Source organism: Sturnira hondurensis, unplaced genomic scaffold, assembly GCF_014824575.4.
Source record: "Sturnira hondurensis isolate 20B ecotype Veracruz unplaced genomic scaffold, ASM1482457v3 Scaffold0020787, whole genome shotgun sequence".
NCBI classification, from domain to species: Eukaryota; Metazoa; Chordata; class Mammalia; order Chiroptera; family Phyllostomidae; genus Sturnira; species Sturnira hondurensis.
Window position 1 is genome coordinate 3,563,365 of NW_028093418.1, and position 17,621 is coordinate 3,580,985.

General features: G+C 36.5%; 1 protein-coding gene and 1 pseudogene across 1 annotated transcript in view; one reads left to right on the forward strand and one right to left on the reverse strand.

The window, feature by feature from the left end:
- The window catches only part of TOPAZ1 (testis and ovary specific TOPAZ 1), a 55,944-nt gene that overhangs the window by 14,739 nt on the left and 23,584 nt on the right, over positions 1-17,621 (forward strand). The window contains exons 5-12 of the mRNA XM_037030502.1: positions 4,167-4,231; positions 6,124-6,263; positions 7,865-7,950; positions 8,672-8,797; positions 10,739-10,802; positions 14,408-14,559; positions 14,755-14,847; positions 15,951-16,066. Coding sequence (XP_036886397.1) covers positions 4,167-4,231; positions 6,124-6,263; positions 7,865-7,950; positions 8,672-8,797; positions 10,739-10,802; positions 14,408-14,559; positions 14,755-14,847; positions 15,951-16,066 — 842 coding nt within the window. The remainder of the gene's footprint in view (positions 1-4,166; positions 4,232-6,123; positions 6,264-7,864; positions 7,951-8,671; positions 8,798-10,738; positions 10,803-14,407; positions 14,560-14,754; positions 14,848-15,950; positions 16,067-17,621) is intronic.
- On the reverse strand, positions 3,427-3,685 carry LOC118976163 (cytochrome c oxidase subunit 6B1-like; annotated as a pseudogene).

A 17,621-nucleotide genomic window follows, 5' to 3' on the forward strand; every position in this document is an offset into this window, starting at 1 on the left:
ATACAAGCATACATATGTGTATACATACTCATATAGTCTTTTCCAGAGACTTTGTTTTTTCTTTTTTGTGTGTATCAGTTACAGTCTGAATTGATAGGTAATGATTTTTAGGTTTACCATGGTGGTAATTTGTTAGTGATTCTAGTTTTGAACCCTAGATAGTTAAAATGCTAGTGTACTTTATATTTTTAACTTTTCATTTTGAAATAGTTATAGATTCACAGGAAGTTGCAAAAGTAGTACAGAGAGGATCTGTCTACCCTTCACATAGTTTTCTCATGATTACATCGTAAAGTACAATACCAGAAACAAGAATTTGATAGTGTAATGACTGGGTGTATGTATGTCTAGTTCTGTGTATTTTATTAAGTGCGCAGATGTTGTTGTAGCCACCGCTGCAATCAAGGGATTGTTACAAAGATCTCCCATAGGTTACCCCTTAGTTACACCTCCCTCACTACCCCTTACATGCCTAACATTAATATGTTTTCCATCTCCATAATTTTGGTATTTTGGTATTTTTGACAACCACTAATCTGTTCTCCATTTCTATAATTTTCTCATTTCAAGAATGTTATATAAATGGAATCATACAGTATGGAACCTCTTTAGATTGTTTTTTTTTCACCTAGTGTAATCCTCTAGATTACATTAAGTGTGTTGCATACATCAATAGTTCATTCATCTTTATTGCTTAATAACAGTCTGTGATATGACTTACCACAGTTTATTTAGCTATACACTCATTGAAGGATATCTGAGTTGTTTCCAATTTGGGACTATTACAAATAAAACTGATAAATATTTGTGTATGAGTTTTTGTGTAAACTTTATTTTTAATTTCTCTGGGATAAATGCCCAGGTCTGCAGTTGCTGGACTGTGTGGTAGTTGAGTGTTTAGGTTTTAACTTGGGTGAAGGTACCCTTCAGATGACTCCCCTGTGGTAGCAGGTAGTTAAAAAATCTTTGCTCAGTTCTTTAAACTGGGCTGTTTGGAGTCTCCCTCACATGGGTGTAGTTCAAAGGTTAGTTAGAGATTTTGACTAAGTTTGTAAGCAGATTCTAGGGCTTCCTATCTCCATTCCCAGATTCCCAGCTTCACTTCCCAGTTTCTGACTTTGCCCTAAACTCTGTCTTCTGGCCCTTTATGTCAGTAGGGCAAACTTTTGGCCTTGCCAAATGGTACCAAATAGGGCCTGCCTTCAGGAGTAAAGGCATAAAAACAGAACATTTACCTGGTACCATTCCCTTTTTCCAGGTGTAGACCTCCCTCCAGATTGTGTCTGTTTTCATATCCTTTCAGTGTTTTCAGACAGATTTTTTAATATTTTGTCCAGAGTTGATAGTTGTTACCTTCAGGAGGATTAGCCCAATAAGAGATACTTGGGCATTTCTCAGAGTGGGCCTATTGTGTATTCTTTTTAATTTTATACAAAAGTTAGCCGTACCATTTTTTGTCTTGCTTTTTGAAACCTAATGTACAATAGAGATTGTTTCTTTTCAATGTATGTAATGATGTCTTATTTGTATAATAACGTAATTATCCACTATGTGGATTTACTCTATTCAACAAGCCCTACTATATCATGATGGACACTAGTTTGTTCCCATTTTTTGCTATTTAAATATTACTGCAATATGCATTCTGAGCATAAGGTGTTTCACATAAGTGCAAGCATTTTGGGTTAGTTCTTGGAAGCAGGATTGTCAGTAGATTGCTCTGATTTACACTTGCAGCAACATTGAGTGAGAATGCCAGTTTTCTTCCCGCTCATTGACCAACTCCATGCTAGATTGTTTTGTTTGTATTTCTACTTTTACACATGATTTTTAGTTTTAATTTGCTTTCCTCTTAATGAGTCTAGTTAAGTATCTTTGAGTACATTTAAAAGCCATTTATATTTTTTCTATGAACTTCTTTTTCTTCTGAGATTGTGATCTTTTTTTATTGATAGGAACTTTTTGTTAAACTTATTTGTTTTTTGTCTTATGTGGCAGTGCTTTTTCCTATTTTTCATTTGTGCTTCGACTTGGTTTAGGAGCTTTTCACCTTGAAGAAGCTGTTTACTTTTATTTAGTCAGATCTATCACTTTAAGAGATACTAAGATGTATTATAAATCTAAAATATTTTGGGCTGTTCTTATATTCTCAGAGTACTTTAAGCTCTCATTCTAGTTATTTTAATGTATAAATTAATTTGGGAGGAATTAACAGCTTTACATTTAATATTCTCATCCAGGAACATGGTATGTCTTTCTTTTTGTTAATGATTTATATTTCTTAGATGACTTTTATAGTTTTTTCTAAGTGTTCTAATAGTATATACAGTATGCACCATTGTAAAATATGATTATGTACCTTAAAAAAGACTGGTTGTTAAGAGTATAAATCCTATAGATTCTCATCACAAAGAGAAACCTTTTTTCTCCTTTTTTTCTTTTTATTGTATCTATATCAAAAGATGGATATTAGTTGAACCTATTGTAATCATTGCACGATATACAGGGGTTGGCAAAAGTAGGTTTACAGTTGTTCATTTGGAAAATAATCCAATAACTAATCAATAATACAAGAATAAACTTTCTCATACAACTATAAACCTACTTTTGCCAACTCCAGTATGTAAATTAGACCATGACACTGTACACCTTAAACTTACACAGTGATGTATATCAATTATTTCTCAATAAAACTATAAAAATGTTGGTAAAAAATAAAATTCAAAAGACTTCAGAAAAATATAAGTAAGATATTAAGTGGTTATCTCTACTCAAGTAATGGGTGATTTGGGGGGTTATTTTCTTGGTACCTGTTTTTTCAAAAGTTTAACATTTGAATGTATAACTTTTTTGTTGTTGTCGCTCAAGTACGGTTGTCTCCATTTTCCTGCCACTCCTTCCCCCGGCCCAGTTAGAAAATCACAATTCCCAAAACACTGATTTGAAGTGGTTCAAGTATAGCATTGTTTTAAATACATATAAATATGTCTTTTTTATTTTTATGTGTGTTTATTGCACTATTTTCATGTGACTCAAAAATTATCAAGGAGAAGTTTTAAAAATTGTACAAATAATTAAGGGAAAGCACAGATAAATTTTAGCACATGCAGGGGCTTGAGGCTATTTCATATAATCATTCACTCTACTGTCTGACACAGAAGAGGTGGTCATTTTTTGACAAGATAGAAATTAAAAACAAGATAAAAACTCACTCTGAAATCCTTACTGGTGCAGGTACTGTTTTCAATTCAGCTTCCTGCCCAATCACCTAGCTCTTTTACATGCATAGTCTTACACTTTTCCAACAAATATTTATTATTAGTTAAGCCATAATTCAGAATCTCAGAGTGGAAAATACCCAGGTTCCCCTTCACCTCCCTGGGAGAAGGATGGAGGACAGAGGACCGGTGGGGAGCTGTGGACAGTTCAGATCTTCCCAGGAAACGTGCTTCTGCCTGGTGTCATCCCAGGCCAACACCCAGGATATGGGGCAAAGGGATTTGTACACACGCTGGTACCATTTGCACATGGAGACCTCACCCCCTTCAGCAGTCATTTCCTGCTCACAGCAGTGGAAGTCCAGGTCGTTCTGCCAACAGTTCCTGGTCTGGTTCTGGTTGGGGAAGCAGCTGTCAAGAGGGCTGGTCTGGTAGTACTTGATTTTGGTCATGACGTCTTCTGCCATGTTGCCAACTCCCAAAGATGCCCCTGAAGCTGCTTGCAGCTCACTGTGACCCTCAGCAAAGATACCTCCATCTGACCAGAAGCAGAACTAAGACCTAAATACATACAAATACTTCTAATGAAAAATAAATTTATGTTCATAAGTACCACCTAAAAGTAAAAATTACTCAAAGCTTTTTTCTTAATGAAAAGAAGCATGAGTTTAATTGTTCATAATAATTTGAAATGTTGGCTTGTACAATTAAAGGCAGTATCAAAAACTGAGGAAATTGATTTATATTAGTTTTTCTTTCAAGCAACAGTGGAAATTCTTAAATCAGTATTCAGTATTTTCAATAGTGTACAGTAGAATTGTTTTCTGGGTTGGCCATAAGCCAGTTGTTTAATTAATGCTTAATACATGGTAATAAATCTGGTAAGACTAATAGCTTAATATGGAATACAGATTTTTTCACTTGTACTTTTTAACCATATCTTCACAGTGCAAATTTTCAGATAAAGTGAGTTCTAAAGATGAAAAAGAAAATATGCATGAAGTTTTCAAAAGGTCTGTAACATAATTTTTACTTACATAACATTCAAACAGTTATTCATATAATTTGTCTTGAGTGTGTTTTTCATTCTCCACTGTATGTGCCTGGATTAGCATGCCATAAGCCATATATGGGCATTATTTGATTAATGTGCTAATTATACCTAGATATCAGGGATATTGTAAGTTACCTTAATGCTGTCATTAAGTTTTTTGAGCCCTTAAAATATTTTTGAGGAAAGCATAGGAATAATGATAAAATTTAAAAAATAAAGAATGTGTATATAACTCTTTAAAGCTCAGAGTGACTGAAGTCAGGTGAGCAGTACAGTGTGCAGGTATTTTGCATGACTGCAGTGGTCAGTACTGAGAGTTCCAGCACACTTACTAGAACATATACAAATACCAAATGTGGAGGTGGAGGCCATCTGATCCGTCTTCCACACCCATTTTGCTGTTGAGGCAAAGCACACTCAGATCAGGTGATGAGTATGTTCAAGTCTTTTATGTTAAGCCAGTGGTTTTCAAAGTGTGATCGTTAGAGCAGCATCATGGGAGAACTTGTCAGAAAAGCAGATTATTGTGTCTCACCCCAAACCTGCCGGGTCCTGAACTCTGGAGTTGGGGCCCATGAAGCTGTGTTTCAACAAGGCCACCAGCTGACCGGACACATGCTAAAGTTTGGGAACCGTTATATTAAGGAAAGACCTAGGTGAAAGTTAGATTGGCCCAGTGGTCCAGCATGGTTCATGACCATTTGGGATCAGATCTTAAAGAAAAAGTGACAGGGTTAACTTTTTTTTTTCTATTGAAAGCATTTTGCTTACAAACTAAAGCGTCATTAGAGCCTACAAAGTTTTACCCTCACTTTGGCTCTACCATGGGGACCAGGAATGTGACACAGGACAAGTCACTATATTACCCTGGGTTTCAGTCATCCAACCAAAAATAAAAGAATTTGACTAGAGACACTTTACCATCTATAAAATTTCATAATTCCTACTTCTTGTTTTATGTTACTGCTTTTGATTTATATATGTCAATTGCATATATCAATGATGTCCCACGTTGGGTAGAGAAAGAAATATATTTTGTGTGTTTTTTAAAAATTAAACTCTTATCGATACTAAATTTTAGCTGTTATTAAATGCAGGCCCCTCTTCTTACTTACTGTTATTCTCTTTTGGTCTGAGGAACCCCTGCTGAAAAAGCTTATTAGAATTGTTTTCAAGATAAAATATTATAGAATCTGAATAATCTTCTAAAAAGTAAATTCATTTCTATCTGTCAGTTCTGATATGCTTCCCATCCTCCCCCTTGCTTAAATTACTTATTTTTCTAGATAAGTAACTGCCAGGTAAAGTTTTTCTAAAATTGGTTGTATAGAATCTCACATATTAGAATATAGGCAAAGCTGTTTAAATCAGCAACCAAGAACAATACATTGTTTTTACCATCTTCCCAAAGGAAGCTCTCAAATGTATAAATGTATAAATTTATACATGTATAAATTTATAATATATACTTGTCCTGAAGAATAATTTATAATTTACTTCTTTTATTGCATTATTAATAGAGTAATTGAATGATCTTTTCTAAATTGGAATGCTAGGCCAGTTATCCCTCAGACTTTTTGTCTGGCGTGATCAAAAATGTTTTGCTCTGATTTTAGTCCCTTCACTTCATTCCCACCCGTACCCCAGTCATTTAGCAAGCTTTGGTTTTCTAGTTACGCAGGCAGAAGCAACCTTTAAAAATACTGAATAATCATAGAATGATGATAGTGCACAGCATAGTAGAGAGCATATTCATAGCGTTGGGTTGTGTTTCTACTCAATTTGATTCTCACAACTTTGATGTTTTTCAAATAAATGTAAATTCTGACTCTGGCTTTTCTACTCACACAGTGGAGATCCCAAAGATGCAGAGGTCACAGTCGGCGAACAGCCGTTAGCGGCCCTGGGCCCCAAACCTCTGTGCTTAGCGTTGCCACCCTTGAATCTAAGTGCCTATCAGGAAAACACAATCCGGAAGCCGTGGATGAATGGTACTGTTTCATTAATAAATTCTGGCCCTGGTTGGTGTGGCTCAGTGGATTGAGCAGAGGTCTGTGAACCAAAGGGTCACTGGTTCAATTCCCGCTCAGGGCACGTGCCTGGGTTGCAGGCCAGGCCCCCAGTTCAAGGTGTGCGAGAGGCAAGCAAATGATGTCTGTCTCACACATCAATGTTTCTCTCTTCTCCTTCCCTTCCCCTCTCTCTGAAAATAGATAAGTAAAATCTTTTAAAAAATAAAATGAAATGAAATTCTGTTGGCCTTTGATAACATAGGAACTATATAGGAGATTTTCTACCAAAAACAAAAAAAGTAAAAACATCAAAATAAGCATAGAATATGTTAAAATTGAAAGGTTTTTGCACCTTTATTAGTACTTTTGATGGAATAATCTGTGTTCATGTGATAATGACAATACCAGTAAATTACAGGTTATACCTAAAGCTTCATATTTTTGTTGAGTACTTAGAATGTATTTTAGAATTTGGGTCAGTTCTTTTGATAACCTATACCACTTTGATAAAAATAAGCTAGATTGGGAATTAATTCAGAGACGATAAAATCTCTCTGTGTAGCTCACACCTAACTCTTCTGTACCTTCCCACCACTGACTTCGTGCCGCCTGGTGTTATGTACTAGAGCAGCAATCCCATGATGGCCATGTGTTTTGTCCTGAAAATCCGTGTGTGTTTAATAATGAAAACGACTGCAAAGCTATGCAGCAAAAACGTTAGCTTGCTCCAAATTATATCTGATGCTGCCAAAGTAAAAATGAAATTATTTAAAATAAAAAAGTTTGTTTTATCTTTAGAAAAAAGTTTCAGTGTCCTAATTTCATTTTAAAAGACCAACATTAAAGGGTATGATTCCTAGTATATTCATCAGCTCAAGCTGCAATAACAAAATACCATGGCATGGGTGGCTTAAACAACAGAAATTTATTTCACATGATTTGAAGGTCAAAGTCCAAGATCAAGTTCTGTCATGGTTCAGTTTCTGGCTCTCTTCCTGGCTTGCATTTGGTTGCGTTCTTGCTAAGTCTTCACAATGCCTTTCCTTTGATGTGTTTGCATAGCAAGCTTTCTGGTGTGTCTTCTTATAAAGACACTCTTTCTATCAGATAGGGCCTCACCCATGTGGCCCCATTAAACCTTAATACTTCCTTTAAAAGCCCTATTACCAAATAAAGTCAGATTAGTGGTTAGGGCTTGAACATATGAATTTGAAAGAGGGCACAGTCTAGTCGAAGCACCTGGGGTTGTGTCCGTGGTCTTCTTCCCTTAGAAAAGCTTGTTGTGTGTAATACTTGTTGGTTTAACTTAGAGACAGTTACTTGAATGCAGTGATCAGTGCTACTGTGTAAGGCTTGTCAGGCAGTATCTTAGCTTATAATACTGGAACTGCCTAAGGGGCACCCAATATGTAAATCATCCTGTATTTCACAGGATCACTCCATGGCAGCACAGTCTGTGAACTGAGCACGAATAGTCCAAAGTGAAACTTCAAAGAGAGAGTAGCGGTCATGTGTTTCATTGTATGAAAGAAATGAGTTGTAACCTATTGGTGTGAAATGTCATTCTCAATCATTTATAGATTTCAGGTTTCCAGGAAAACATTGTGTCCTAAAGTTGCAGAATCTTGAAACCTCTGAAATATTTAAGAGGGAAAAGACTGTAAGGGTAAGACCCCATTTTAAAAAATAATAATTTTAAACAGTACCTACTTTCGGCCTTTCTGGTTGTATTTCCCTATTGTTTTTAAGCAGTTCCAGACATTATGTGGATTTTGAATTGAGATTGGTGGTAACAGGAAGAGAATGCATAGTGATTCAGAGGATATTCACAAATAACATAAGAGGTTAAAAGCAGAAAAGGGGTTGGATATCCAAAACAGGAAATACAGGGTGAATATTCCCTGTGATAAAAGGGAATAGTGGTGTAGAGCAGTTTATAGGAAAAGTTTGTTGTAAAAACCTTTGACTTTGTCATTTGCCTTTTTCTATTAATTTGAAAAGTTAAGGAAAATTTTGGTTCTAATAAATGTATTTGAAATATGGTACATATTATAATAGAATTAACTTTTTATGAAAGCAGATGGCACAGGTACACCAGAAGGAAGAGGGAATATATAAACTTTTTAAAGGTGCAAGCAAATGATAATAACTTTGATGAAATATTTTACAGTAATGGAAATTGCAAAAATTTAGACAACTCACTTTGATTTTTTCATTATTTTTTAAAATGTAAATTGTTTGAAGTTTTATTTTTTCATAAAATCAGCAAGCAGTTTATCTTAATACTGTTTTAGGTATATATTTCTGATTGCTTCAAATGCTTTCTCACTTGAGTATAATAAGTGTTTTACATTTAACACAGAAAGGGAATTTTTGTTACTTTCTAGGTGTTTCAGAAGCCCCTTGGGTTGATGATACCCCCTGGATATTGCAAATTTCATTTTAATACATTACGTGGCTGTGAGCGACCACAATGTAAGTTTGCTCACGTGCCTGAGCAAGGGGATGAAAAGGTAAAGTATGTAGAGTCTTTGAAGTAGAGAATGTTTTGATAACCATCTAATCATATGTTTTGATTTAGATTTTTTTAAAGATTTATTTATTTATATTTAGAGAGGAAGGAAAGGAGAGAGGGAGAGAAACATCAATGTATGGTTGCCTCTCGTGAGTCCCCTGCTGGGAACTGGCCTGCAACCCAGGCATGTGCCCTGACTGGGAATTGAACCACACGAAGCGATCGTGTGGTTCACAGGCCGTGCTCAGTCCACTGAGCTACACCAGCCAGGGCTTAATTTAGATTTTCATTGACCCCTAATAGAGGAGCTTTGCCTGATTTCGTGCCTTATATAAATGAAATCATACAACCTGCATTCTGCTGTATCTGATTTCTTTGCCTTGGTATTTTTGAGATTCATCTTTTTTTTAACTTAATTGTGGACTTTTCTTGCTCACTGCTACATAATATTGAAGTTCCATTATGTGAGTGTATCAAATATGTCTGTTGGTAAATATACGTTTGATGGGCATTTGGGCAGTTTCTAAATTTCGTAATTACAATAGTAATACTGTCAGTGTCGTGTCTTTTGGTGAACATATGTGCACATTATGATGGGCTATACCTAAAACTGGAATTGCTGCGTTGTAGGGTCTGCATAGATTCAACTCTAGTAGACAATGCAACACATTTCTAGAGTGCTTTACCAGATTATACTCTCACTAGCAGTATCTGAGAGTTCTGGTTACTTCACGTCCTCCTCAGCTCTTGGTATTACCCACCTTTTAATTTTAGCCTTTCTGATGGGTGGTAAGTGATACCTTCCCTGATGATCCACGAAGCTGAGCAACTTTCAAAATCTTTATTGGCCCTGGAGAGTGGTTCAGATGGTTGGAGCATCATTCTGGAACCAAAGTGTTGTGGGTTCAGTCCCGGTCTGGGCATGTTTGATCTCCGGTGAGGGCGTGGACTAGAGGCAACCAATCAGTGCTTCTCTCTTGCATTGATATTTCTCTTCCTCTCTTCCTGTCTCTCTAAAAACAATGAAAAAAATGTCATTGGGTGAGGATGAAAAAATAAAGAGTTAAAAAATTTTTATTGGACATGTGGATATCTCCTTTTTGGAAATTCTAAATATTTTGTCTCTATTCTATGGGATTGTCTTTTTCTTATCCCTTTTAAGAATTCCTTACATATTCTGGATACAAGTTCTTTGTTGGATGTGTACAATATATTGCAGATACCTGTTACTATTTTAAAGGTTGCATTTTCTCTCTCCTAAAGGTATGTTTGATAAGCAGAATTTCTTAAATTTTTTGCCCAATTTTGTCAGTTTTTCTTTTATGATGTTAACTTTTCCCATCCTATTGAAGAAATCTTTGCCAAGATCATCAGGATGTTTCTTTTTCATATAAAAGTTTTATTGTTTTATATTTTACATTTACTCTAAGCCATTCAGAAGTGATTTTTATTTGTGATGAGAGGTCAAGAGACATATTTTTTCCCATGTGGATCCCAGAATACCTAACATCAATACTAAAAAGTCCATTTTTCCCCCGAAGCATCACCATGTCACAATTCAGGCGATTATATATGAATAGGTCTACTTCTGGGTGCTCTGTTCTAACCCACTGGTAAGTGTGTTTATACTTGAGTCAAAAAATGGTTATTTTTTAAATGACCTAAATAAGGTGATTTTATTATAATGTTCAAGGATTTTCCTCCCTTCTTCAATTGCTTGTAATTTTGATTCTGTTTCCTTGACTCTTTCTTTGACAGAACTTCTCTAGTTAGGGCTTTTGTAATAAAATTAGTATACATTTCAAATTAATATAAGCTTTTTTATTCCATTTTAAGTTCACTTTAGAAAATTGGCATAAGCATAAAGATTGGATTTAAATTTGTGTAATTTTTATGAAAAATAAAAAGGTAATTTTTACATTTTTTGCCATTTTTGCAGATTTGCATGGATGTGTTTAAGAAATATATAAGTATCAGTGAGCTGTGTTTGGTACAACGTGCAGGTATGAGACAATGGAATGATTACTATAAATTAATTAATATGTTTCAAACAAAGTGCTACTGTGTCTTATAGTTTGAAAGTAGTTTAGTATTTTTAAGTGTGAAAACCAAATGCCTCCCCCACTTACTAAAGTGACTTCCAGAGGATTTAAAGAACTAGTACTGGGGACTTCCGCCAAGATGGAGGCATAGGTGGAAACACTGTGCCTTCTCCCACAACCAAGTTTGGACACGACAAAAGTTTTGGAGAACTAACACACACCCAGAGACCAGAAAACGGAATTATACGGAAGTCTTACAGCTACGAACCGTTCAACGAGGACGGTAAGAGGTGGAGCCAGCAGCGGAGCTGGGTCGGGCAGGACAGACCTAGGAGCGCAGGCAGCCCAGAACTAGTCGGGGTGTGAAACAGACTGACCAAGGTCGCACATTCGATTGCAGTGAGATGGACCACGCAGGCCCCAGGGGGCGAACCCAGTGGTGGAGGGCTGACAGCGGTGGCACACTCGAGTGCCGTGGAGCGAGGCGCGTGGGCCTGGTGACAGTAGTGGCTGCGGTGCTGGTGGGGGTCACGGCAGCAGGCGGCAGAGGGAAGCCATTGTCCCTCTTTGACCCTGCCCCCACATACAACGTCACAACCCAGGGACTGAGTTGCCCTGCTCTGGTGAAAACCTAGGGCTCCGATCTGGCTACTTAACAGGCACAAACAGCCCAAAAGATGGCACAAGAAGAACTCAAAGTCCCAGAGCCAATAACTCTAAGCGACCAACAGATTGCCAGGCTCTCAGAAGCCCAATTTAAGACACTATTTATCAGGATGCTCACAGAATTGGTGGAGTACAGTCACAAATTGGAGGAACATATGAAGGCTAAACTAATTGAAATGAAGGGAGATGTCCAGGAAACCAATAGCGATGGAAAAGAAACTGGGACTCAAATCAATGGAATGGACCGGAAGGAAGAACAAAACATCCAACCAGAAAGGAATGAAGAAATGAGAATTCAAAAAAATGAGGAGAGGCTTAGGAACCTCCAGGACATCTTTAAACATTCCAACATCTGAATTATAGGGCTATCAGAAGGGGAAAGGAAACAGCCACGAGTGGAAAACGTATTTGAACAAATAATAAAGGAGAACTTCCCCAGTCTGGCAAAGGAAATAGACTTCCAGGAAATCCAGGAAGCTCAGAGAGTGCCAAAGAAGTTGGACCCAAGAAGGAACACACCAAGGCACATCATAATTACATTAGCCAAGACTAAAATGAAGGAGAGAATCCTAGAAGCAGCAAGGGATAAGGGGACAGTCACCTACAAAGGAGTACCCATCAGACTGTCAGCGGATTTCTCAAAAGAGACCTTACAGGCAAGAAGGGGCTGGAAAGAAGTATTCCAAGTCATGAAATCCAAAGACCTACAGCCAAGATTGCTTTATCCAGCAAAACTTTCATTTAGAATGGAAGGACAGATAAAGTGCTTCTCAGATAAGGTCAAGTTCAAGGAGTTCATCATCACCAAGCCCTTATTATATGAAATGCTAAAGGGACTTATATAAGAAAAAGAAGATGAAAAATATGAACAGTGAAAGGACAGCAAACACACAGTTATTAACAACCACACCTAAAACAAAAGCAAACCAAGAGGACAGCTAGATCAGGAGTGGAACCATAGAAATGAAGAACACATGGAGGGTTAGAAACGGGGGTGGGAGGAGGAGAAACGGGGAGAAGGCACAGAAAATAGCATAGATGGTAGGTAGAAAATAGATAGGGGGAGGGTGAGAATAGTGGGGGAAATATAGAACCTAAAGAAATTGAGACACGTGGTTATAAACTAAGTGGGGAAGAATAGTGGGGAAGGGAGTGTGTGGATGGAGGGGAATGAAGGGGGGGAAATAGAACAACTGTAATGGTATAATCAATAAAATATATTTTAAAAAAATAAAAAATAAAATAAAGAACTAGTACCTTTTTTCTTTCCTCTTCATTTTTCTCTTTTTTTACCTTTGGGCACCAGACGTTAAAGATGAGGACATTCAAAAAAATTGAATATATGGGGAAAATTTTAAAGTGATCACACATGCCCAGGGAGAAGCTCAGAAAAGACCTGAGAAAACATTAAGTTTACATTTCAGGCAGATTCTCCCACAGAGACAGCCTATAATAATGATGAAAATTTTTTTCAATTTCAAAAACAATAACAAAAAAGCCCCAGCAAACCCTGAGGAAGGGAAAAAAATCTGAGCACTATTGTTACCAGAACAGTAAATTCAAATGCCCACTTCAACAAAAAGTCACAAGGGATACAAAGAAACAGAAAAGGGGTGGCGTATTCAAAGGAAAACCTGAGTCAACAGGCATTTTCTCTGTAAAAAATCTGGTAACAGATATATTAGATAAAACAACTGTCTTAAAGAAGCTTAAAGAACTAAGGAAGACATGGAGAGTCAAGAAAACAATGTATGAACCAAATGGAAATAGCAACAAAAGATTTTAAAACCCCAAAAAGAAACCAAGAAAATTCTAGATCTGAAATGTGCAATAATTGAAATGAAAAAATCATTAGATTTGAAGGTGGATTTGAGCAGACAAAAGAATCAGTGAACAGGAAGATAAGACAATGGAAATGACCTAGTCTGGAGAACAGAAAGAAGAAACATTGAAGAAAAGTGATCTCAGCTTAAGGGATCTGTGGGACACCATTAAACAGACCAATATACATATTGTGAGAGTTCCAGAAGGAGAAAAGAAAGAGACAAGGGTGGAGACAATATATGAATAAATAGCTGCTGAAAATGTCCCAAATTTGATGAAAGTCATGAATATAAATATCCAACAAACTTAACAAACTCTAAGTAAGACGGATGAACTCAAAGAAACCCACACCGAGATACTTTATAATCAAACTCACTAAAACCAACTAAGAGGCAAAAACTCTTAAAAAACAAGCAAATCTTCACATTTAAGAGCTCCTTAATAAGATTATAAGCAGGCTTCTCAACAGAAACTTTGGAGGCCAGGAGACAGTAGGTCAGTGTTCAAAATGCTAAAAGAAAATATCAAAGAACGCTGTATCTAGCAAAACTGTCCTTCAGAAATGAGGGATAAGTACAGGTAAAAGTTGAGAGAGTTCATTTACTTGCATGGTGAAACAATAGGACCCTAGGCAGTAAAAGTTTATATATAAAACATATATACATATACTTATGTTGGTGGGGTTAAAACAACAAGAATGGATGTATGTCAAAATAGTCTGCATCCATCCCCAAATTATACAGTCTCTCACACATGACTAGGCCACTGCCTGAAGGGAACTCTCCTGGGAGTTCATACTGAGACCATGATCTAGGAGGCAATTGGGACCTACTTGTTGTGAAGAGCACCTGAGTTAGCTTCCCCTCTAGTTCCTAACATGCCTGGTTGACTTCAAATGTCATTGTCATTAACTTTGGCTTTAAATTATTGTCATCAGATATTTCTGATACAAATGTACCCTTAAGAAAATTAATTTCCACTACTCAGTCTTTAAATAGAGAAAAATTATCCAATTTAGAAAAGACAAATATTTTAAAACTAGTAAATGTCTTTAATATATACTTTTTCACTTTCAGTAAACATATTTATGGACTACTACCGAATGTTTCCTCCTGGTATACACTTTGATTTACAAGTGCTGAATGACCTTCTGAATTCCTTACTCAAGCATTGTTTATTGAAAGAAGTGTTTCAGGTAGTGAACCTCAGCATAATGGTTAAAATGCTGGTAAGTAACCCGAAAATATATCATTGTCAATATTTTAAGTTAATGCCTCATTTGTAGTTCTAGTTTGTATAATTTAGCCGTTAAATTTCCATGTTTGTTGAGTACTTCCTAGAGGACACTTGTGTTTTCAGCAGTACACCTCAAGTGCACTGAAAGAAGACATGAAAATGAGTGTGATTTTTTTGCTTTATCCAGCCTACTGTGAAAATATTACTAGAAATATTTGAGTATGTGGCAACTATGAAATTAAGGAATGCTGTACCTGCTTTAATTGATATCCTTTGCAAGGTATGATTTTATTTTATCTCTTTTAGTCTCTCATAGTGAATAATCAATGAAATGAAAATAATGATTTAGAAAGAAATGATTTTTAAGAAAATAATCATTTCCACTCTTAAACTACCTTTTATTCACATTCTTGATACCAGAGAATCCTATTTTCTGGAATGTTTGTTTTCTCCTGAAATAGAGTTTATAAACTGGCTCCACTGACTGACAGGCCTTTCCCTTAAATAAATAGTTCCAAGCACCCCAGATGGCTTCTTTCTGATTCATGAACTATCCTCATATCTACACTTTAAGGATAATTAGAAAAAATTTTCCTCTTAAAAAGATTTGAGGTCATTTCTAACAAAAATACATGAATAAATATATGAATAGAAAATCTCGACCAAAACAAAGAAAGTTAATAGAAAATGGTGGCTAGGAATTAATTTTATATTTGGCACAAACAAAAAAAATTATGGCTCTCTAAAACGTAAAGTTTTTACTTTTGTCGAATACTTCCTGTTATTCAATACTACCCAGCCACCCATTTCAGAATAACCCTAATAGCAGGTAAACCCCTCAGTATCTTTAGGAAGCAGCGATGGAACTACTCTAGCAGCCAAAGAGGTATTTCAGTGAACACCTCTAGTTCCGCATGCGCACACTTGACAGAATTACTTGCCTGGAAAACGCTTTGAGTCAGAGAGTACTGATGACCTGTGCTCGTTGTAGACCTGAGCTGTGTGCTTCTCAGGAAGTCCCCGCTCAGGACGAGCTGTACGTCAGTGCTGCACAGAACGGGTGCCGAACAGGAGGTGACGTGACAGAATTGTTGAGGCAGCTTGGAGAACAGGAAGAATATTCAAGTCTTGTATTCAAATTATTATTTTCATTTTTACTTTAAATTCTTGAAGTAGGGTGTCTTATTGTAGTTCTCAAATATTTAAAGAAAATATGGCTTAATTTTTTAAGGAATTTTAATTCTACTTGTCTGTTTCACTTCCATCAGTCTCTGAGTTGTTTCACACGTACTGGTTTTCAACTCTTTCATATTTTCATACTCTCATTTTTATGAGAATGATTACTGTTAAGGCTAAAGAAAAAATGTGTTTTCTCTTCTGCAGCTTGTTAAAGCTGGGATGGTGCTTGACCCAGAACACTTTAATTATATTGTTAAGCTTTTGTACCAAGTTCAGGCTTCCAAACAAGAAATAACTGCAGTTCTAAAAATGAAACCCAGGTAAGAACAGTTATTAAAATTAAGGCTAATATATATATATATTAGATATATAAATATATATATTATATAAAATTAAGGCTAATATATATTATATATATAATATATATATATTATATATATATATATATATTGGTGGGGATTGATAAAGGATGAGGGCAAAGCACTTATCACTGTTCACATGTCCAGACCTCTGGTTACCCACTGTAAGCCCTTCTCCATCTCTCAGCTGTGTCTTAGTTACATTGTCGTCCGTCAGGCTGGCCTCTAGCCAGCCCTCCTGGCCAGCCTCGCCGTATCTTCCTCAGTATCCAATTTCATCTCAGTGCCCATCAAATGTAAAAGGAATGTCTCATATCCTCTGGTTCACAGCTTAATTCCTTTTAACACATTCTCTTTTTTTTTTCTTTTTTTTTTAAAGATTTTATTTACTTATTTATTTTTAGAGGGGAAGGAGCAAGGGAGAGAAACAGCAATGTATGGTTGCCTTTTGTGCGTCCCCTGCTGGTAGTTAGCCTGCAAGGAACCGGCCTGCAACCCAGGCATGTGCCCTGACTGGGAATCGAACCGCGATCATCTGGTTCGCAGGCTCGCGCTCAATCCACTGAGCTATGCCAGCCAGGGCCTACATTCTCTTATATGTGTATAAATTACTTTAATTCTTTTTTCTCTCTCACTCTCTTGTCATGCTAGCTAAAAATTATTTTAATTCCTCTCCTTCTATTTTTTCTCTCACTGCTTAGTTTTCCTATTCAACTTACAGGGCCTCCAAAGGCCTTCAAAAAAACTATGATAATTGTAGGAGTAGTGCCATACTGTATCTGTGTTGAGTAAAAGGAAAGCCTGGTTTGACAAAGAATTTTATTAAACTACACATACGTAGAGAAAAGTCTCCAAATTATTTTATTCTTCCCCTGAGCCATAGACAGCTGTGGCAGAGAGCTCAGATGGCTGGCAGGCCTTGGTCCCCTACCAGATACAGTGGCAGCTGGCACAAGGGAAGTGTATGCATCCCAGTTCAAGCAGAACAGCAGTGCCCTTGTGCCCAGGACCGCTACCCAACTCCGCCCTTTGTGCGATAATGGGGAAAAGGTGGTCTGTCTTGGGATAGGAAGACTCCAGAACAAATGAGCCTTTGTTTTTAAATTTTCAGTGACACAGTCACACAAATATTTTTACGGGTTTTTTTACAGCCCCTAATTTTGAAAATGTATCCTTATATGCTCTGCCCCTTTCTATGCTCCTGATTCAAAACAATTGTTTAGTATTTTTTCAGAGGTAGTAACATTGGTGACCTATTGATGAAGGCGAGAGTAGGAAATAATGGTAGTTAATTAAAGGGTATGGATTATGGTTGGGGATGTGGACCCAGCCTCAAGGCAAAAGAAAAAAATAGTTTTATTATTTTATATTTGAATTTCCCTGACACACTTTGAACTAAATACCCTCTTCTGGGCTAGGGAAATTAGATTTAATAAACACTCATACTTTGATTTTTATTATAGTTTTTGATTAAATGGTTTATAGTTCATTTGAAGAGCTTTCATTCTCAGGAGAT